Source organism: Thermobia domestica, chromosome 14, assembly GCF_964235325.1.
Source record: "Thermobia domestica chromosome 14, izTheDome1.hap1.1, whole genome shotgun sequence".
NCBI classification, from domain to species: Eukaryota; Metazoa; Arthropoda; class Insecta; order Zygentoma; family Lepismatidae; genus Thermobia; species Thermobia domestica.
In genome coordinates this window covers 18,307,982-18,332,134 of record NC_137467.1, presented here as the reverse complement: position 1 = coordinate 18,332,134, position 24,153 = coordinate 18,307,982, and the positions used below count along the sequence as shown (strand labels likewise).

At 36.8% G+C, this 24,153-nt stretch overlaps 1 protein-coding gene across 3 annotated transcripts in view; it reads right to left on the bottom strand.

Annotated features, from left to right (window-relative positions):
• The window catches only part of LOC145670569 (PBAN-type neuropeptides-like), a 28,327-nt gene extending 8,224 nt beyond the window's left edge, over positions 1-20,103 (bottom strand). The window contains exons 1-3 of one of the 3 annotated variants that reach the window (XM_081739374.1): positions 19,890-20,103; positions 10,718-10,993; positions 4,449-4,829 (exon numbers count right to left, since the gene is read on the bottom strand). In XM_081739374.1, coding sequence (XP_081595500.1) covers positions 4,585-4,829; positions 10,718-10,993; positions 19,890-19,965 — 597 coding nt within the window. In that variant the 5' untranslated portion in view covers positions 19,966-20,103 and the 3' untranslated portion in view covers positions 4,449-4,584. Of the gene's footprint in view, positions 1-4,448; positions 4,830-10,717; positions 10,994-19,889 lie in introns of those variants that run through there. The other 2 variants (XM_081739375.1, XM_081739373.1) reach the window with 2 other exon arrangements.
• Positions 20,104-24,153: the final 4,050 nt, after the last annotated feature.

The window sequence follows — 24,153 nt, the reverse complement described above, 5'->3', positions numbered from 1 at the left end:
ATTCCAATTTCTGAGAGATCCATCTTAATATTATCCTTCTTTCTGCGTCTAGGTCTTCGTAATAAAATATTTTTCCAAGTGGGTTTTCAGTTAAAATTTTGAAAGTGTTCCTATTTTCTTCCATTCTAGCCGAATTATCTGCTCACCCGAACACCCAAAATTTAATGATCCTAACAATATTAAGTAAACGATATAAATTATGCAGTTTTTCGTTATGAAATTCCCAACTAATATTCGCTTAGAATTCTCAAATACTTTCAGTCTGCGCTCTTCCCTTAGAGTAAGCGACCATATTCCGCAACCATACAACACATCAAGCATAATTATGGTTTTATATCTTTTTTAAGTTTCAAAATTCTTCAACAGAATTCGCGAAGACAAAAGATTTTAGACTGAATAATGCATGAATAGTCAGTCGGCATTTAATTTCTTCGTGGATATGGTTTCTGTAACGTTACAGTTCACAAGCGTGCTAGAACACTTTGGGCCTTATGCAGAGTCGTTCTGAAGCGTGATTAGCGTCATACTAAAGAGTTCTACTAACATATGTTTCCTGCAGTAGTAACGTCTTTAGTATGACGCTAATCATTCGTCAAAACGACTCTGCATGAGGCGTTTTTTCTTTTGCACCTTGTTTAAGTTATTTTTATGTGTTTGATGATCCTTGCACTATCAATGTTGCACAATACTCGGTTCTTGTTTTTTCCAAGTATAAATCTTTCTACTGCTATCATACCATGATTTTTTGTTTTTGTCAGAATTTCTTGTCTGTGTGATAGTGCAATTTTAGTAGTGAATATGAATAGTCATTGCATTCATAAGTCATCGCTATTTCATCAATATTCTTTTTTACCTATTAGTGTTTGGAATGAGTTTTGATCAGTTTTATATGGAGCTATTTTCACAATCGAGTATATGTGTATTTTTAGTTGTAATCCATTTTGTCTCAATTAATGTAAAGGGGGGAGAGTGTTGTGAATTAGTCTTGCATGGAATGAGGCCGTTATAACGTGGAATCTTCTGTTACGGGATAATGTAACACGCCTATATTATTTTATTTGAATTCTGATATGTAGCAGCCGTCCAACGGAATAATTAAACACAGCACTCCAACCCAAAACTCCGACCCCCAAGTGCTTACAAGAATCCAGAACTAATTGGTCTTGCTACCGTTTGAAAATCAAAAATCTTGGATAAGATTTCTACTTAGAGCTGATAAGTTTTGGTACTCTCACTAACAGTGTGTTTAGCAATTTCGGCAGGCAAAAGAAGGTACACATTTGTTTGGATTTCCCGACTGGTTATAGTTGACTACTTGTTGTAAGGGACCAAACGATAAGCTTCAGCAGAAATACGATGAAAGATATTGACAAAGGCTATTCATGATACTCATAACTTTCCTTGAAATACCAATGTCAGTATGCACTTGCTTCAAAACTTTGTAGATGTAAATAACATAGCTCTCCATAAAATCAATGCATTCCCAACCGTTACTACTGCTTGGAGAAGGACAAGTGGCTTCTCGGCTCCATATTTGGGATGGCCACAAAGTTTCGGTTGGAAATCCGGTTTTCAGAACGGTTTCAGTACCGGTTCCAGACCTGGATCCGAAAACTCGGTTCCAGAATCGGATCTTGGGAACCGGTTCCAAACCTGGATCTGAAAACCCGGTTCCAGAACCGAATCTTAGGAACCGGTTCCAAAACTGGATCCGAAAACCCGGTCCCAGAACCGGTGGTCCGAAAACCCGGTTCTAGAACCAGATCTTAGGAACCGGTTCCAGACTTGGATCCGAAAAACCGGTTCCGGAACCGGATCTTCCAGAACTGGATCCGTTCAGAGCCGAAAACCGGTTCCGCCAGGAACCGGTTCTGGCCATCCCTACTCCATATGTCTTGCTCCTTGTGCTTCCGAGAACGGAAGATAATTATGAAGTACTCCCAGTTAGAAGTACACCTCTATAGATTCGTGTGGACTATAGACGTAAGTTGTCTTTTCCTGTACTATCTAATCATCATTATCATTGCGCTCCTGTACTTAGATTACTTTTATCTCTGTTGGAGTGATTATGTATTCCTTATCTCATCTATCTCAGACATTATCATCTTAGTATGACGTGTAATTCTGAATTGTGTAACCTGGTCAATTAATTGACGGAATGTAGTATTTTCTTTCGGAAAACTAGAGTAGGTATAGCGCGGCTAATCCGTTTCCATCCGAACACATTGAATTTGTTGCTTACCCTAAGATATTCCACCCCGCCACCATTGATCATGCTTGATACGAGGCGCGTTCTGAAAGTAATCTCCGATTGATCACTGTGCGTGAAGTAGTCGGAGCAGCGCTATCATTTTTGCACGGACGTGCGCGGTAGATCAGTCTGCGTCCAGCCGTGGTAGAGTGAAGGTTGTCTGATCACTAATTCCACCTTTGTATCGTCTCACAATGTGTGCTGCAATAGAAAACCCCGTCAAGCGCGAGATGCGAGCTGTTATACGTTTTCTTACGGCAAAACAATACTCGGCAGCAGATATTTATTGGGAACTTTGTGTCGTGTATGGACCAAGTGTGATGAGTAAAGAAGTTGTTCGTGAATGGGTTCGTTCATTTAAAAGTAGACGAACAAACATTCATGACGAAGAGAAAATTGGCAGGCCATCAGTGATCACTTGATGAACTCGTTCAGAAAATTGATGGAAAAGTTCGTGAAAATCGACGTTTCACAATCTCGGAGCTTTTCGATGAATTTCCACATCAGCGCTTTGGTGATTGATGAGGAGCTGAAAAATGCGATCACAGGCTGGCTCAAGGCATAGGCAAGAGATTTTTATGCTGATGGGGATTCTAAGCTAATGCAGAGATATAAATGTTTGAATGTTTATGAAAGCTATGTTGAAAAATAGTGCAAAGAAGTAGTTTTCAGATGTATATAATAAATTATTTTGATTTACTTTGACATTTTTTTTTTAACCAATCGGATGATACTTTCCGAATCGCCCTCGTATGATACCCACCAATACGAGCCATTTGCACAAGATCTCAGTTCCTACTGCTCCAGATTTCGTTCCAGGCTGTATCAGGAGTAAGTTGTTGACCATACGAGACCATACGGGCCAAGGATGCCGTTTGAGAAGTCCCAAAAGTACGGTAATTCACAGAATTTTAACATCTTGAATTTTAACAAAAATGTCGTCGAACGGAATAGAATGGTGGAGTTTCCATGCGTCGGTCCAAAGCCAATGACTGTTTGATCGTGTAACTTCAAGCTTTGTCCTGGTGCAGCTCCACACCATGGGTGTCGTTGCCATATAGTACTGGTATTTTGTCTGAGTAAACGGGAGATACGACATTTTCTTGGTAATAAGTATCATCGATTTTTGACAGTTTTTCGATCTTAACGATTCTTAATCTACTCTCTGTACCAAAAGCCAGAACAACTATTAAAACCTTCGCAGAAACTCTCTTAGCATTTACGCACCAAGTTACATCGGTCCTTTTCATAAACACCTCTGTGGATGACCTGGACTTTTCAATGTCACTTACATAGGTCCATGCATTGTCGATTGTCACAACAAATTTCCAGCGGTTACCAACTAATTGGCGCTTGTACATACTTCTATTTTTGCTCCTTTGTTCCGCGGTATGCTGTAGTATTAACGCACGCACACTGGTGTTGTAGACAGTTTCCAACCTCGATTTTGAAGAATTACAGGATTCATTGTTCATTGAGCTACATGTAACTGTTTAGCCATAACACGCTGTAATAATGGATTCTCACAGTTGCCATATCCTGGGTCTCCATTAGGACAGGTCTCGTGAGCTTTAGTGATGCCCCCTTTGGATGCGATTTTGTTGGTGATGTGAATTGTAGAGGAGGTTGCTGTGCATAATATTTAATTATAATATTAGTAATGGTCCGTCCTCTTACAAAGCCCTTGTTCCAACACTGATCTACTATCCGGGAAATGCTAATGTTTACATAGGAAAGAGCCAAAAGCGATGTTCTTTACTCCAGCTGCATTTTGCCTACTATAATATCTTCACTCTACTTCTGTTAAGACTAGCTAAGAGACTGATACGCGTGTGTGCGTACAGTTTTGTTGCTCTTTGAAACATAATTTGACAGGTGTTGTACAGTTTTGTTGTTCTGTGCAACCCAATTTAACAGGTGTTGTACAGTTTTGTTGCTCTGTGAAACCAGTTTAACAGGTGTTGTACAGTTTTCTTGCTCTCTGAAACCCAGTTTGGCAGGTGTTGCTATCTAAAATTGTTCGGATAGAAACGAATCAGCATATGTACGGTACATTGCTGAAAACTCATATTCGGAATATATACGAAACAATTTGTGTGATTTCGGCAGACATATTCACCGTACATGATATGAAAATACAAGGTATTCAGTTATTTGTAGTACAAATAAAAATCTCCATGATTACAATACTAATATTTTACTGCATGATTATTTGTATATAATTATAATACATGTACTTTATATTAGTGGATGGAATGTACACGGGTGACGTAATGACAAAAAATAACATTATTCATCACATAAATCTCAACGAAAAGATTTATATATTTTTTTTAATGTTTTGTTGCCGATCTGCCTAATCGTGGATCAAAAACGTTGGCCCTATCAACTCTGTGGCCGGGCTCCTCTCTGCCGAGACGCGGTATCAGGGGAGGAGGAGCTGATTCTCGGCGGTCTCTGCTCCTACCGAGTCGGGGAGCGAAAGGTGGTGACGATCGCTCCTCTAGGCTCTCTTCAGATTCCCGTCCGAGACGTGGAGTGAAGTTTATGGAATGTCTTTTGCCACTGCCGTACTCAGCTGGAAAGAAAGGAAAACAGCCTACAGTAAAATATGTTTAGTTAGCCTCCGTTTAATTTTCAACAAATATCTGTGGAACTATGTACGGATATATTTTTACTACACAACTTCCCTTCTCCCCTGATTTTACAGTGGGTACAAAATTATTTGAATCGTCACTGCTTTATCATTTCAGACTATCTACGTTGTGATTGGCCATAATTTGCCAATCAATTCATTTGCTAACAAAGGACCTACGAAACAAAGTTGCGATTGGGTATACGAGGTCGAAACTGTTAGATAAATTAAGGAAAAGTGTCGGCTGGCTAACATTAACTGTTGGATAAATTATGGCAAATGATTGGTTGTCCAATATAAACTGTTGGATAAATGATGGTCATTTGTTGGGTGGCCAACATAAACTGTTGAATAAATGATGGTCAATTGTTGGCTTGTCAAGAAATACATTAAACTACGTTTTTAAGTTAACAATCATCAATTCCTAACCATGCCTACGTTGGGGCCTAGCAGACGGGGAGAAAAATCGAGCGCATTTGATAGGAAATTCCGTAGATTCCGGCTAAAAGCGGCATTCGTGGCAATGCTCCTGCCATGGCAAGAGAACTACAATCCGATAAAACCGTGTTGTGGTGCAGATTTTCCAGACTATGTAGTGTTCGTACACAGCCAGATAGTATTTATGAAAGTATTTATCCATTCTGATATATAATTGAACTTAAGTGTATTAAATTCCTATTAATGTTTAATGTTTGTAGTAAATAAAATTAGGTGGACTTATTTCCTAGAAAACAAACGATCAACAAGTAAGAGTGAAAGTGATCAAAATAGGAACTAAAAGCAAAAAGAGACAAAGGGGAAATCATGAATTGAAAACTATATAAATTGTCTGAAGATAAACAATGTAATCTAGTGAGTGCACTCTTTTGGACTGGTCACTTGATTCACATCAAGCAATTGGTCTCGCCAAGACGTCGATAGGACTTAAAGTTTGGAAGTGAGAAAATGGTCATGAAACATCAAGGTTCTGCAACCCATTTTCTGTTAAAGTCTAGACCTTTTATTTGTATGTAAAATCATAAAAACAAGAAGTTCACAAAAATACGGAGATCTTCCGTAGATAGGCTTTCATTAACTGATTTCATTTTTATATATACTTCATCTGAACTTTATCATGCAACTAGCTGAAATACCCATTCTTCGCAGGTGGGATGTATTTGGATGTCAACGTCTGTGAGAGTATCACCATTCATCTCAGCGACCGCGAAAACTATGGATTTGATACTAATATCGGTCATTTTGGATTATTTTTACATGTCTCGGTATCCCCCCACGGTGACCTCTGGCCCGCAACCGAATGGGGTGAATTTGGAAGTTCATGCAATCGGAGTTTCACCATTGATCTCAACGACCTCCCCCCCCCAAAAAAAAACTATGAATTCGACACTAATATCGGTCATTTTCTACTACTTTACATGTCCCGGTAAACGTATCCTCCCCCATGAAACCCCCTGGTTCAAAATTTTAAAAAATGCTTTGTTTTAGTTTGGGGCCTGGACCAAGGTAACCGTGACCCAAATTTGGTAACTCTCGGTCCATTCGTCTGGTCCCCAGGCCTCACACAGCAGACAGACACACAGACAAACAAACCTCTTTATTTTATTTATATTAGATTATTAATGTCTATTTAAAGTATCTGTATGTAATAATTATTCAATACCTTGTACTAGCTAGAACAGAGTTGCTTTAAATCTCAGCTTTCTCTTTATTATGGAGAAAATGATTTGTAAACATTATCATTAAAGACCATTTTAATGCAATCCTTCCTTTCTTCATTTATGAATTTACAGCAACAACATAAGTTAAGATATTTAATAACCAACGGAAGTAGTTAGTATCCCCGCCTGTCACGCGGGAGACCGCGGGGTTCGATACCCTGTCGGTGAGTCTTGTTTCGTGTGAAGTCTCACCAGTGTGGAGCCCAGACGGCTGGTGCGATTGAAAATTTTCCACCATTTTATTTTGAAAACCATCTATTTCCGACAATTTTCCTCTCGTTCCATTTTTCTATATCTTCACTCAGAGCAGAGTTGGCCTATTACCCCGGACTTTTGATACACCCGGTATTATAAAGCCAGCCACCAAGTCTTTCGTAAAGATAACTTTTCTTTACTATTTTCTATTTGTAGGTAGGTATATTTTCTTCTAGGATGTGTCATATATACTGTGTATGGCAGGCTCTCCAAACTGGTGTTTGACGTATTCTAGTGGTGTATGTCGTTAAATTTTAAAATTTAAGAATAAATGTCATCATCGAAAAGGCCTAAAAATCTAAACTTTATACTATATAATTTATTTTTACTATGAAATCTATTTATATAAATAAAAATGAAACTGACTATGTTTGTGACTAATAGCTCTTAACCGATACCGATACCGATATCTATTAAATTTTCAACATAGATGAGGTTCGGGCCTGAGATGTTTCTTGTTATATCACTTTCATGGTGCAACTTAGGGGAGGGGGAGATATATGTATATAAACATGATCGAAAGTTACCGATATTATAAATATAACACATTGACTTGACACCTAGTCTTTGGTTCTAAGTGCTGCTATCGGCTGAAGGAATTGCACTGCCTTTGGCGCAGACGGCAGTAGCAGCATCTGAATCCTTATTGGCTCAACGCGTGGGAGTAAGTTTTGCCACGGCTCAAGACATTTTGGCAGCACTATAGTGTCGAATTCATAGTTTTTGGGGTCGCTTCTGACAGTGACACTTCTGATGCCGTTTAAATCCAAATTCAGCTTCGCAAGTTGCAAGGGAAAGGGAGGATATATATATAAATGAGCGATATCAGAGAGCGCTTTAGTAATACTGTAGTAAAAAGTGACTAACGGAATTACTATTACTAATACTATTACTAATATTACATTTTTTTGTTATTTTAACCCGGCGAAGTTGGTAATTGACGCTTGTAATTAATAAGTTAATATCAATTTTTGAGTCAGTCGACACCAGTCAACGCCTACAATTACAGACCTGACACCTGTAATAACGCCTTCAAATTTAACCTAACGTAACATAACTGTCACGATGGCGTGGAAGTAAATGTGTCGTTTTGGGAAGCAGAGAACATCAGTAAACGGGCTAATGAAAGGGTTGATATATTTTTAGTTCACAACGTAGAGCCCTGGGTTCGAATCCTGTAGTCGCGCATCATTACTTCTTTTAGATTTTTCTGTAGTTTGTGAGTTTGAATGATATATGAATAATCTATCTAAACTGAGACTACTCTTTATTCTACGGAAAATACTGAACTTAATACAAGATACTTTTCTAATAGCGCAGCACATACCCACATAGTTCCATAGATGTGAAAATAAATAAAACAAATGGCTAACTTAACACATTTTACTGTATACAATGTCCCACTTTCCTCTCATCTTCTGTTCCAGTTCTACTAACAGAAATTTATAGATACAATGAAAAGCATGTTTTACTTACAATAGTGGCGTATTTACGATTTTATTTCGGGGGTGGGAGCTTTACTAACTTTCGTCCAGGAAATGTGAAAATTCTGCAAGATATTTCATTTACTTTAATATAGTAAATAAGATTTCGAGGGGGGGGATTAAGCCCGGAAGCTCCCCTAAGTACGCCACTGTCTTACAATATTTCGGCTTATAACATTGCCTTTCTCAGACCGTCCTTCCTTCCCTAAGGGAAACTTGAAAAAGGCAATGTTACGGTGCCAAAAAGTAAAAAGTAAAACATTTTTTTATTGTATCTGTATTCTTAAGTCTGTGCAACGTATACTGACTTTAATGTATTTTGTACAGCAAAATAAACCTCATTTATCCTTATTTACCCTCTGATTATAACTTCACTCAACATCAAGAACTTCACGCGATATCTTGACTTCACAGCATCAAAACATATGGTATCTTATACAAATTGACGTTAAATTCCAGATTTGAATCGCATAAAGATAGAACTCAAGGTGTGCCCATCTCTGCACGATACCACTTATCAAAGTATACTCCTTAGGCACCGTGTTAGAATTAAATTTTAAGTAATATAAGCTAATGATATAATAAAGGGCAATATAAGCGGGTGATCGATTTTCTTTAGAGATGAAGGCATACCCATTATTTTTATCCGATTTCAACTCCATGCAATCTGATAATTCTTAAGGGTTTTCCTTACAGTTTTGACCGTTTTATTTTATTTTATTTTATTTTATTTTTTGTACGCAACTTAATAACAACAAAGAATAAGAGAATTCTTGATAGTAGGTCAGTCAGTTAGTTAAATTTTATTTTTAAGAAAAGCTAATATATTTGTTTCGAATAGCTTTCAAATTTCTGGCCTCCAACCAAATGGTGGTAATAATAATAATAATAATAATAATAATAATAATAATAATAATAATAATAATAATAATAATAATAATAATAACAGTTGTTACACAGCAAAAAATTATGATGTTAAAATTCTCCAATTGTCTACCAGTATTAGTGAATTATTTCAACAGCAAGGTAATCACCTTCCGAGGGCATTATAAATATCTAGGCCTTCCGAGGGTATAATAAAGTAAATATCTAGGCCTTCTTGGAGTATAATAAATGTCTAAGCCTTCCGAGTGTACAATAAATATCTAGTAACTAACAGTGAGAATTTACATTAGTTGTTATATGTTGTTATGAGTAAAATTTTACGCGGTCTATTTAACATTTATACCAAGTAACAAACAACATGTGATATATAGATATGTTAATGTCAGAAAATTCATGTGCTCACAAAGCTATTTTCGTGAACGATTACAGGGAAATATAATACATGGTTTGTTGCTTGTATGAATGTTAAATATGTGGTTCAAAGCTTTGCTCATAGCAAAAAGTAACAAGTAACACAAATTCTTAATATCAGTTACTTCATATTTATGATCCTGTTACTGAATATGCTTTATGAAACATTCTACTTTCTACTGAAATGCTGTCTTCATTATGGTAGCATTATTTTATTTATTTATTTTTACTAGCTATTCTCGGTAGATATTAAATTTCGTCAACGAGAGACATAATCACTGTCGAACTCCCCTTCCAACTGCACTCTATTCTAACATTTAACATTTACTTTTAACTTTCATTTCTTCCTCTATCCTAACATTTACTTGTTAGTTCTTGCGAGTTTTTGAAATTTTCATTCCAACCCAACCTTGTTTAAAAGTTCCATCAACAGTTCCCAGTTTACCCGGTGGCCCATGTTAAACCGCAGTTCTTAGTCCACTCCTGTTTCCTCTTAAGGTTAGTTTAATTGGACAAGTTTTGCCGATAGATGTCACTACAGTCTTCGTATCTCTCTCATGTATTTTTTACCTTTCACAAAAATTCACGATTTCTCTTACAAATTTCAACCTAGAGATTTTAAATTTTTAGAGAAGGAACTTCATAACCTATCGAAGGCAACAATCCGTGCCGATTTTTTTATTTAGAATTTCCCTCATGATTGAAATGGCTTGTTTGTTGAAAGGGATATCCAAATATTTAACAATATAACTGTTTTAACAATGAAGAAAATTCTAAATAAGAAATCGGCACGGATTGTTGCCTTCGATAGGTTATGAAGTTCTTTCTCCAAAAATTTGAAGTCTGTACGTTAAAATTTGTAAGAGAAATTGTCAATTTTCGTGAAAGGTAAAAAATACGAGAGAGAGACGAAAACTGTAGTGACATCTATTGGCAAAACTTGTCCTTTAACACCAATCTTAAGTCCTTCGGGAATCCGTGCCTGAAAGATTAATCCTAGTTCTTATCACGAAATAGTCGTACAAATATACACACTAAAAAAAATTCATACGGCATAGAAGAATAAAAGCTTGCTTACCTTTTAAAGCAATAAGAGCCCAAGGTGCATCTTTGAGAAGTTCTGCAAGGTTAAGTGCTTCGTTCTTTTCGGCTTTAGACTCCAAGGAGCGTTTGTCGCGTTTCCCCAACCGAGGTCCAAACCACACACTGCTGCTTCCAGCCTCTCGTTTGGAGAGACCGTTGAACAGTTCAGAGGGATCTTCCACTTCTATATCCAATACCTCCTCGCCGTCAAAGTCTGGTTCACTCACGTGAAGATAAGGCGTCGAGAAATAACTCAAAGGGAATCTGGCGGCTAAAAACAGAAAGATAAATAAGGTTGTAAGTTTAAAAATTGTTATATAGGGTGACAATAAATTTCTTAATTTAATGACGAAAAATTGCTCCAGAACATGCATTATCATTCAAGGGCGCCCATCAAAGGGCAAGGTGGGGCGTTCGCCCCCCTAGAGGAAATTGTACTTCAGAATATCGAAAACTCAATATAATTTTTAGAATAGTTACATCAAAATTTGAAACTATATTTGAAATGTCGCTTATACTTGCCCCCCTTGGAAACCACAACATGGGCGCCCTTGTTATCATTGTTGGTATTCTGCCACGGTTCTCAGTTAACCTCTTCGAGTTCATGTAGCAATTTTCTTTTTTAATACCGTCCATAAATTGTGTAATCTTTCGTTTCCTCCTTCTTTTTCTTTCCACCGAACCTTTTATCACGTCTCTCATGATATAGTTCCCTCTCATCCAATGTTCCAACAAATTTCTTTTCTTTATTTTAATTACATTTCAAATTTATCCTTTCTCTCCTGCAATTCATAATACTTTCTCATTCATTTTCCGATCTACCAGCTAATTATCTACAGTCTTCTTCACAACCACATTTCGAAGGTTTTTAGTCCTTTTTTCCATTGCTTATGCGTAATGTTCATGTTTTTTGTCCGTACATACCTACATACACATGTAGAGTACCTACTACACATGAAACATACAACAAAAACGTACTAATAAATGTACACCCTCCATTCCAAAAGAAACCGAACTTTTGAAAACAAATAGTACCACTAGTGCCATCTGTTGTAATATTTTACCGGTAGATGGCGTAGTCCCTCATTGACAACTGGTATAAATGTCATGACATTTGGATGCACGGCAACAAAGTTATTGCATTTCAACTGTCAGTGTGTTGTGTACATCGGTCGGAAAATGAGTTTCAAACAACGAGCTGCAATTGAGTTTTGTATTAAACTGGGTAAAACTTTTAGTGAAACGCATTAAATGCTACAAAATGCATATGGTGATGAGTGTCTATCCCGTACGCAAGTTTACGAGTGGTTCAGGCGATTCAAATCGGGTAGAGAGACGCTGGATGATGACGAAAGATCAGGATGTCCCAGAACCGGATTATCGGAAGAAAACATCGAAAAAGTGCGTGAATTCATCAAACATAACAAAAAATCGTCGGTGAAAGTTATTGAAATGGAATTAGGCATTCCTCAAACAACCGCATACCGCATTTTGACCGAAGTTTTGGGCCTTAAGAAGGTTAATTCGCGGTTTGTACCACACAAACTCACCGAAGACCAAAAAGTTGATCGAATTGCGCATTGCAAAGACATCGTTAAAAGTGCTCGGCAGGATCGAAACTTCTTGAAATCGATTGTAACTGGTGACGAGACGTGGTGTTTTGAATATGAGCACGAAACAAAGCGGCAAAGTGCTGAATGGAGAGCGCCGGATGAAGGAACACCCAAAAAAAGTCGCTTGGTGAAGTCAAAAGTTAAGGTGATGCTGATTTGTTTTTACGATTCAAAAGAAATTATCCACAAAGAATTTGTTCAGCCCGGCCAGACAGTCACTGGAGAGTTTTACTTAGGCGTCATGAAGCGTTTGCTGGCAAGAATTCGTCGTATTCGGCCAGAATATCGCGAAATCGGCAGTTGGACTCTTTTGGACGATAATGCACCATCACATCGTTCGCGACTTGTAACTGAATTTTTGGTCAAAAATCACATTATTCGGTTGCATCATCCGCCCTATTCACCAGATCTCGCTCCGTGCGATTTCTATCTGTTCCCGAAACTGCATTTGGCGATGAAAGGAAAGTGGCACGCATCGATTGATGCCATTGAGAAGGCGACGACCGCCGTCCTGAAGACCATTCCAATAAAGGACATGGAGAAGTCGTTTGACAACTTGTTGGAGCGTGCAAACATGTGTATCGATGCAGAAGGGGAATACATTGATTAATAAAAATGATTTGTTCCAAAATGTACATTGCTTTTTTGTTTTTTTTAAAATGTTCGGTTTCTTTTGGAATGGAGGGTGTATGTTGAAAAATGTGTCATTACAAAAGATGGATATTCACCGCACACTTCATGACTTCCAATATCTAAATTATTTTTACATGCTATACTTAAAACAGCTCTTTTGTGGCTATATTATTAGTGCACAAGCCTTTGGCAGGGAGACCCGGGTTCGATTTTTGCTAGGAGCTCATTTGGTTTAGATTCATGTCTACCACATCCTTGGAGTTGAAAAGGATCATTAAACTTAAAAAAAAAATCTTAAATTAATCTTAAATTTAAAATTAGTTTGAGCGTGAAAATTTAAGAATAGCTGCAATGAAGAAACACTAAAATGTTTTCATGAGGAATATCTACTTCTCCTTTCTCTAAATAAATGAACGAAGTGGAGCTCCATTCTTTCCCGAAAAGTTTATTTCGATTCTTCGTTATCATTTTCTTCTAAACGGTTCGGCTAGTATCAACCAAATGTGTCATGGCCATAAGAATAGTCTAACGATGGTCAGATTTAGAAAAAAAAAAATCGAGTAGCACATGTCACAGAGGAAGCATAATCGAAAAACCACTTCTCCATGCAATTATTTATTCGTACATATACGTTTGTCACTGTTCTGTAACTTATAGGAATAAGATTTTGATAAGATTTTTTTTATAAAATTCGCTGTTTCTTGCAATATCTACCAAGTTTAACACAATTGAATATGCAGAAACTTTTTTTTTTTAAAGTTTACCCAGTGTTTCTTCCAGATAAGGTTTTATTGGGGGGCACTGTTCCCCGAAACTCTGAGAGTGCCCCCCGGACGAGACCAAAACAATACGTCTATAATATAATAATAAATAAAGTAGTACTAGCAGTGTTCCTCCGGAATACTACGTGTGCCCCCCCGGAACATTTTTTTTTCTGAAAAAAGCGACTGAGTTTAGCCACTCGGATCCAATTTTGGAATTTGAAAGCCTTCCTATTATTATTATTATTATTATTATTATTATTATTATTATTATTATTATTATTATTATTATTATTATTATTATTATTATTATTGTCACGTGCCCATATATTCTTGCTGTTATAATTAATATAAATTGTTTTCCCTCAAATCTTCAGCTCCTCTCTCCACGCCAGCGACGGGGGCCGCGGTGGCTCAGTGGTAGAGCGTTCACCTCTGGTGCTTGGGGTTCCGGGTTCGATCCCAGCCCCCGCCAAGTGAACTTTGTGGTGGACAAACACCGTGTGCGTGGGTTTTCTCGGGGTTCTCCCGTTTCCTCCCACTTTCTTCATTCCACCATTTCATTCATTACTCATCATCACCGTCTCCTTTAGCCTAACCGGCATAACCGTGGGACGTAAAACTCAAAGATTTCATTTCATTTCCACGCCAGCGACATCTCTTGGCATCAGATAGAAGACAGCACAGCTAACGACAACTATTACCCTGATTATAAATTATTAGAAGTGTCACTCTTAGAAATGTGCATCTTGCTTTTTTAAAAAAATAAGGATTTAAAATCTATTATAACTTTTCAAAATACATAATTTATATAATTATAATATGATTCAGCTCAGTGAGACCTGGTATCATAATGTTGAAGAAGAATGATTGTGAAAACGGTATTAACTGATATTGAATACTTACGTAAATGTACTAATGGTTATTATTATTATTATTTTTTTTTTTTTAATTTTACAGAACGCTGAAACAGTGAATACCTTTTCAAATAGCATATTCTAATCATAAGTAAAAGTGAAATCTCTCAGTTTAACGTCCCACGTTTATGTCCATTAGGCTAAAGGAGAAGAAATGATTAAGGCAAGTGAATGATAATGGAATAATTGGTGGAATGGAAATGTGGGAGTAAACGGGACTACCAAGAGGAAAAATATAGACACGATGTTATCCAACGCAAACTTACTTGACCGGCGGATCGAACCAGGGACCTCACGCGCTAAAGGTAAGGGCTCCAGCACTGATCCACCGTGCTTCCCTAATCATAAGTACATTATGTTGAAACAAAATTATTTTCTCATATACAGTAAGATTTCCTTGTTTTATTATTATTTTTTCAAATTTATTTCCCCCTTTTCAGTAAATTTCAGAGTTTTACTTTCCTTGAAAATACGGAAACTTTTGTTAATTTGGAATACACTACATACAAGTGTTGATTCCACCAACAAAGCTTAGACGGGCACGATGTTTGGAACAGCACAATTAATGATACCAAAATTAGTGAAATTATTTGAGTCATATGAATAAAGGGTAATTAAAGATTGTTCTAAATTTCATTCTCAAATGTAATTTTCTTGGTTCGTCATTAGTATATATTTTTTCCCTTGAATTATTCTCAAAACGAATGGAAATGGCTAATGATAATCTTATATTTTAAGATTATTTATTAATGATCATCATCATAGCCATTCTGCCGTTATTGGCCTGTCACTTACTGTAACTGAGGAGCTTCCATGCTCCACGGTCTTCCGACAACCTCTTCGCCTTCACGTCACGTAGCCTACGATTTTTCAGTTTTGATATTGTCCATTAAATGTAGTCTCCTTCGTCCCTTCCCTGCTACCATACCTTCTAGCACGTCCAGGCACGCAACTAGACACAGAAGTTTGGGGGGCATGAATAAGATAGGAGGGGCCTAGTCATTAAAAATTCTCTTACAAATATCTAAATTGTGATTTTTGTATTAATAATAGCATTTTGTATTTAGGTCTGGTGGGGCCATGAAAAGTTTAAGGGGGGCCAGGCCTCTCTTGGGCCCCCTCTAGTTGCGGGCCTGAGCACGACCCTGATGACCAACCAGCCCTCCTTAGCCAATGTCCCAACCAGTTCCTCTTTTTAATAATATCTAAAATTATTCTTTCTCCCCTACAGTATAATAGACAGCATTTAAAAGAAAGTTATGTATGAAGTTTGTAGTGTAAAGTGAAACGTAAGTTGGAGTAATGTTTGAATTCTTAGTAAAAGTCGCAAAGATTATGAGATGAAAATAATCATTTAAAAGAGGGAAAAAGTAAGGAAAGAAATATTGAAGATGTAAAACAAAAACGAGAAATGATAGCAACGGAAAAAGTAAGGAAAGAAATATTGAAGATTTAAAACAAAAACGAGAAATGATAGCAACGGAAAAAGTAAGGAAAGAAATATTGAAGATGTAAAACAAAAACGAGAAATGATAGCAACGGAAAAAGTAAGAAAAGAAACCTTTAGGGAGAAAGAAAAAGATAATTTATAGGCCATTCAGTAACGAGTTATGAAAAAGACTTCTTTAAGTGTTTCAATTGTGATATTGCACTGAGATGAAGTAGAAACGTTGATATTACGAAAAAGCTATGATATACAACTACTGAACTTTCCACGTGAATATGAAAAAGAATGAAGAGCCAACCTTTATAGTATCTGAGAGTTTGCAATGTATTATGCCTTTTTATAGTACTTATGTCCGAGTAAATCTTGAATACTCACTGCTCTTGAACAAAAGGACACTCTGATATCCTTGTAAGAACTTCCTAGTTTCTTCCCATCATTTGTACGGACTGGGAGGAGACAAGCGCTAATGAGACAAACTGGTTGAGTTGAGTTGATTTTGAGTTTTACGTCCCGCTCAGCAGCGAGGCTTTATGAGACGTGGACCTACTGATTAACGTGGAATCCGAACCACATGAGCTCCCGCCGGGAATCGAACCCGGGGAGGTAAACTGGGATGTGAGTGTCAACGTGATATGTTTAGTTTATCATAAATTCATGTAAATTGGAAGACTGGTTTTCTGAAGGCTGAAATTAAGGACAGTTTGCGTATTGCCAAGTTGATGTATTTTAGGAGACAATGCTTCTTTTGTGTTCAAAAAGTTTCTAGATTATAATGATTTTTTTTTTTTTTTACCAGGACTTGAAGTCAATCTGATACAGGAGAGATAAGAAAAGAAAATATTAAGCTTATAGTATATTTGATACGAATAATTGAAAAATCAAAATTTTAAAACCATGTTATTATGTATTTTGTTATCGATGCTACGATATCTTGTCGTTTTCATGTGAACGGTTATATAGTATGTGATCGTTTTGTGTCATCGAGAAAATAAATAAAACGTTCCATGAATAACTTACGAGTTCTATTGTGATTTTGTGTGATTATTCCCCAATAAGGCAGTCATAGAAACAATTGTCTGTATCGTGTGTATGTCGTATCATGACGTAGAACCAATATATGTGCTGTATCAGTACTTAATTAAATAATTCCTAAGCAAACCAAAAACTCCCTTGGCGTAACAGCCCTTTTTTGTGGGCCTGAGCCTCTCCAACGCCATCTGTTTAGCAATAGCCTGAACTACGTCTCTAACAGGCATATCAAGAGCTTTCCAGACCTAATAGCGCCATCTGTTTAGCAGTAGGCTGAAGTACGTCTCTAACAGGCATATCAGGAGCTTTCCAGACCTAATGGCGCTATCTGTTTAGCAATAGGCTGAACTACGTCTCTAACAGGCGTATCACGAGCTCTCCAGGCCTAATGGCTTTCACGTCTTTTATTCACGTGAATCCCCAGTTTGCCTCACGACACTGGGTTGGACTCCGAAAATTGGGAACCGCCGGCTGTGTTGAACCACGCGGACGTGAGTCCAAGGTTCTAACCACTAGAATACACCACACTATCCCCAACTGTTTCCCCCCACTTGCTCATTCCACCAATTCTTCCAAATTGTCTTAATCATCGTCTTCCTTAGCTTAAGGGACATAATCATAGAACGTTAAACTGTAAGATTTAATTTCATTTAATGAGAAATGTTTTTTTTTTATATATATATATATACAACGCGTGTCCTGTATTTACAGTAGAGAAATATGGCAACCAGTGGCGTATTTAGGATTTTGTTTCGGGAGGGGCTATGCACAACACGTGAATAAGCACTTTTGGGTGCCGACAAATTGTAATGATGTTATGCATATACCGAATTTATTTCGGACGGGGGGCTTAAGCCGATAGCAATTAACTTAAATACGCCACTGATGGCAACTCAAAGTAGATTTAAAGTTAATAATGTAAAAGTAAATTGGATTTGTAATATTTGAGGATAGCTAAACAATTTTAGAAAGCAAACATAATTTCTCCCTGGAAGTAATCCGTTTCGAAACGTAATGCAAGAGTTTATAAACGATAGTCATTTTTTAAAAACATAGCTAATGTACTTTATTACTTACCTATTTGTCATTATTTCAACTATACTCTATCCTAGCTCGCGCCAAATGAGCTTTGTGGTAGACTAACACCGTGTGTATGGGTTTTCCCGTTTCCTCCCACTTTTTCATTCCACCGTTTCATTCACTTCTCATCATCACCAGCTCCTTTAGCATAACCGGCATAATCGTGGGACGTAAAACTTAAAGATTTCATTTCATTTCATTTTTTTCCACTAGAAATTAATCTACTGTTATATTTTATCAATTATAAAATGAAATGAAATCTTTATGTTTAACGTCTCACGGTTATGCCGATTAGGCTAAAGGAGATGGTGATGATGAGAAATAAATGAAAATGATGGAATGAAGAAAGTGGGAGGAAACGGGAGAACCCCGAGAAAACCAACGAGCACGGTGTTTGTCCACCACAAAGTGAGCCCAGCTGGGATCGAACCAGGGACCCCAAGCAGCGGAGGTGAACGCTTTACCACTGAGCCACCGCGCCTTCCCCCAAATAAGGAAAAAAATAAATAAACTAAGTATAATATTAAATTTTGAGTTTGGTGCCATTTTCAATTCTTAAAAAACTTCTCAATGGCAGCTTCTAAGAGAATTAACATCTCTTAAACTTTAAATTTGATTGCTATAAGCTAGGCGAAGAAGTCTTCATGCAGTTTCAAAAAGCTGCATACAGTGGTAATTATTGATTGGTAAGTTTTTTCCCCCAAGTTTGTAGGGACAAACTTTAAAATCTTACCAATGTGACTTCTCTTAAGAACCGGCAGTGTATGCAACATTGATCAATATGTTTAAAATACCATCGCGCAATTTGATTGATCGCCAATTAAGGTTGGTTTAAAGGGACAGGTTTTGCCAATAGATGTCATTACAGTCTTCGTATCTCTCTCATGTATTTTTTTGACGAAAAGTCACGATTTCTCTTACAAATTTCAACCTAGAGACTTCAAATTTTTAGAGAAACAACTTCATAACCTATCGAAGGCAACAATCCGTGCCGATTTTTTATTTAGAATTTTCTTCATGATTGAAATGGATATCGAAACCTTTTACAATATAACTGTTTCAACAATGAAGAAAATTCTAAGCAAAAAAATCGGCACGAATTGTTGGCTTCGATAGGTTATGAAGTTCCTTTTCTAGAAATTTGAAGTCTCTAGGCTGAAATTTGTAAGAGAAATCGTGAATTTTCGTGAAAGGTATAAAAAAATACATTAGAGAGATACGAAAATTGTAGTGACATCTATCGTCAAAGCTTGTCTCTTTACACCAACCTTAAGACATTATCCGCCTTATGCAGAGTCGTTTTGAGGTATGATTAGTGCCATACTAAGAGTCTGAAAACTGCAGGCAACATGTTAATCGTACTCCTTAGTATGACACTAATCACGCGCCTGAACGACTCTGCATAAGGCCCTATATAACAAGCAATCAAATCACACTGGAGTAATGTCTGAAGAACACTGACCATTTTGATTCGCAGTACGTTCTAAGCATTTGACCACTAGCATGCCTCATAATATACCGTACTGTTTTACGTATATTTTCCTCATTTTGATAAGGAAAAATAAAAACAGTGTGTACACATCAACCTTACTAGAATTTTGAATATAAATTCTCTATTTAACAAGTACTTTTACTTAGTAGTGAACTATTATAAAATGTTGTTATATTCAAATTTTTAGTAACTCACCTACTGCTGGAGAGAAAATCCCCGTAACTACTAAAGCCGCCATTAGATGCACAAGAACTATCACAGACGATGCCATGTTTGTTGATGTGGAGTCTTGTGTCTTCTGCTTGTCTATGGAGTACCAAAGAGTTTATATACAAGACATGTAGTAGGGCTCTCGCTGCGAAATCAACGCCTTGCCATATCTGCAGGAGGGCAGCACCTACAGAGACCAATATTAAAACCAGTGTGACAAATCGACACTTGCCTCTAATCAAACAATCAAATGGGATTATGGCAAAGAGTGAGAATTGTCAACATAACGAATTGCGTGGCAGCAATCTGGAGCCAAGAATTCGCCATTCGACTTCGCTCAGGAAAAAACAACAGTGGCATTTACGCAAATGGTGGTCTGTTGAAGATTAACGTTGGCGTGTCCTCGATTTTAAAACTTCACTTATCATTAAGTACGTAAGGATATATCTTGAAATCTGTAATTGATCATGGGTTGAAAAAGCTGTCAAGAAGTGTATTGACCTACAAACATTTTAATTCCATTCTTTACATATTTAATCCAAATTTTCTTATTTATAAAAGTGCAAAAAAAAAAAAAAAAAAAAAAAGGAAAAAAACTGTAACAATATACAAGACGAATAATAACTCATATGGCAACAGTGATAAGGACTAGCTCAGGAGAGTAATGCTCCCGGAAGTAGGAACGGAAAACACACTTCTGATTGGTTGGCGTTATCTATGTCTTGCCACGTTGCATGTAAATAGCATAATTCAGACAATTGTTATTGTCGGACCTCGTGACCAGTGGGGTAGCGCTATATGCTAGTAACAAAAATCTCTTTTGGCGTGAGTTCAAACCCGGCCCAAGGAAAGTTTGTAATTTTTTTTTTAAATTTTTATAACACTTTTTAAATTAAAATAATACGAAAATAATACTCAAAAATGTAATTTACTTACTTTTGTTCAGATAAGTAGTAGTAGTAGTAGGAACGGGTTAGAGGCCCCGCAGGGCTCGTTTTGTTGCCCTTGTACTCCATGATATGTCTCGTTTTGTTCCCCTTGTACTAAATGATATAGGTTTTGTGACCAACTTAAAACAACTGACTAGGATAGCGCGTAAAACAGCTGGCTAGAGTAGCGCGCAAAAAAACGTACTTCCGGGAGTATTACTCTCCCGAGCGGGTCGTCAGTGGTAGGTTTTTCTGTTTTTCTTTCTCTTTCTCTCTTTTTTTAAAGCATGTTCATGAAAAGTATTGGCTGGGAAATTACTATTTACACTAAATCAAATTTATTGTAACAATTTAGTGCTCTTAACAACTTTATTTAACACAATTTGTCAAATCTACAGAACTTAACTCATTGAATCACGGCAATTCTAAAGTACAAAGGTTCATGTGAAGCACTAATTCTAATGTTATCATTTTACAGTCATATTTATTACAGAATTAGGAAGAAGGCAACTGGATCTAAATGGTCGTGCCTATGAAGAAGGTGTCCAAGTGGAGGCCGAAATGAATGAATGAAAAGTATTCCAGCAGTTTAATAGAGTAACCCAGTGTAGCTGGGAGGCGAACCTGGACATAAGTATTGCATTTTTGAAAATTTGCACACGGGGTCCCTAAAATCATATAACAACCCAGGCCTACAACCAGATCCAGACGTTTGGGGGATGTAAATGTATCTTATGTAAGAAGTTAAAACATGCTAAACTGTTCTACATTAATAATTACTTTGATCTTGCATGCGTAGGACCATAATTCTTGTTGTGTGCCTTCACACTAACGCTCTACTATAATAATAATAATAATAATAATAATAATAATAATAATAATAATAATAATAATAATAATAATAATAATAATAATAATAATAATAATAATAATAATAATAATAATAATAATATAATAATAACAATAATAATAATAATACAGAGCACTACATTACGATGGAATAATAATACATGGATGACACGTGAATTGAAAACACTAATAAACAAATTTTTTAAAAAATAGTTTGTGAAATCCAGAAGAACAAATAATGATGTATGATATCAGAGATATTCAAATCTAAGGAAAACTGTTAAAAAGAAATATATTGAAGTAAGGAAATCTTATTATTCAAGCTTAGTAAATACTGTTTATAAAAACACTTCATATTTTTGGAACATTTTTGCAAAGCCTAACTATAAACAAGTCCCAAAGCAGATAAAATATAATGGTATACTAATCCAAGACACTATCGAAATTCTTGAGGCATTTAAGAGTGTATTTTATGATCAACTTAGACTTAGGTCAATATGTATTGTCTGAAAATATCGTTAGCACCTATTAAGCTATCTGTTAAACAGAACATACGAAGTTAAAATTAAGCCTGCACATTCTCGTGTAGACTATACAGGGTAGCCCAAAAGTAGGTATACAGTCCTATACTGATCGGCTCATGGCATTTTATTTCATTTACTTATTATTATCCATACAGGTATTAACTTAGCTTCTTTCTTATTTGTTCTTAATTTCTTTTCACTTATATCTTAAGCTCGGAGCAAACCAAAGCAAATACATTCATTATCTTAATAAATTAAAATGGCACACTTGATAGAGGCAGGTCTGTATACCTACTTTTGGGCCACTCTGTATAAAATGGAATACCGCAAGGGTCACCCTTTGCAGCCCTTCTTATTTTCTGTATTTTTAAATGATTTCGCGGAAAATTTACAAAATATTCCAATAACGTAAGCCACCCTTGACATTACATTAAACCTAATACAGTGAAACCTCTCTAAAGCGAACAGCTGTGGGGAATCAAAAATTGTCCCATATACAGAGATATCAACATTTTCTTACGTAAATTAGTAAACAAGGAAATAGGCAATTAGAAAAAAATGTTTGCATGAATTTACGAATATTACCAAAATGTTCTGTATCTGCATTACCCCCTGCCATCGAATATTCTGTGTTCGAGGCACAATATGGAAATAAAATGTTATAGTTCTCTGCACTTACACTTATCACTTCTTACTACGTTTTCAGTATGTCGCTTTAATTTTGTGGGTTAATTGTGGTCCAGTAGTGTCTTTTTTGAAGCAACATGCGTACCCGCGGGCAAAAATACCAAATTTGTCTTCTGCTTGGCTAGAGATTCCAGCGAGACGTGTCATCCTAAACGGCGGGCAACTGTCAATCACTTTTGTGTCTAAAACAGCTTGGATGAGAGTGAAATGCAAGCAAAGAATATGAAAGTGTTGTTAAACAGAGACGCTTCGTCTGGTTATGCTGAGCAAACAGTTGAGGAGGCAAAAAGTTGTCACAATTCCTACTTGGTGACACATGTATGAAGTACTAAAAATGCATTTTTACTATACTTTTCAACTTGATTCTAGAGAAAGTGTCCGTAATACGGTGGTAATATCTAGACAAGACAGAAAAGACTGTCCGTACTAGAGAGTGTTCGCTTTAGAGGGGTTTGCCGATACGGTTTTTCCTATTGCAGTGTTTGGGGATTACAAAATATATCCGTTACGGGAGGTGTACGCTTTATAGAGGTGTCCGTTAGTAGATATTTCACTGTATATCAATTGCCACTCTTGGCTCATCTACCTACATATTAATATCTTCAGCTACTTATGGCTCCAATCCAACATCAAACAACTACAGCCACTTATGGCTCACATTCCACATACGAATAACTTCAGCCACTAATGGCACCATTTCTACAACTCAATACACATTATTTATATTACATAGTCACCTCTTTCTTTTGTTCTTGCAATTTCCCAACACCTTGTCGGGTTTTTCACAACCAATACCTTGTCTGGTATCTTTAAACAATGCCCCTGCATACTCATTTAAACCTAACAATAGCAGCCTTGGTCTGAATATTGTAACTCATAACCAGTGGCGTATTTACGATTTTGTTTCGGAAGGGGCTTTGCTTACTTTCGGGGGGGGGGCTTTGCCTGGAAATGTGAAAATTCCGCAAGATATTTCATTCACTTTACTATACTAAGTAAGATTTCGGGGGGGGGCTTAAGCCCGGAAGCCCCCCCCCTAAATACGCCACTGCTCATAACTAATGGACGCTGTAAAGCCGCTTTTTTAATTGTACAATCCACTGCAGGAAAACAAACTTGAAAAAAAAAAAAAACCTAAAAGTTCCGTTCTTTAAAAACCTCCGTCCCTAAAATCCTTTTTTGGATCTTTAGTCTGAGAGCTAGGAGATACCATAGTCTAATGGTTACAGCGTTGAATCATGTATTTGTGGTCCCAGGTTC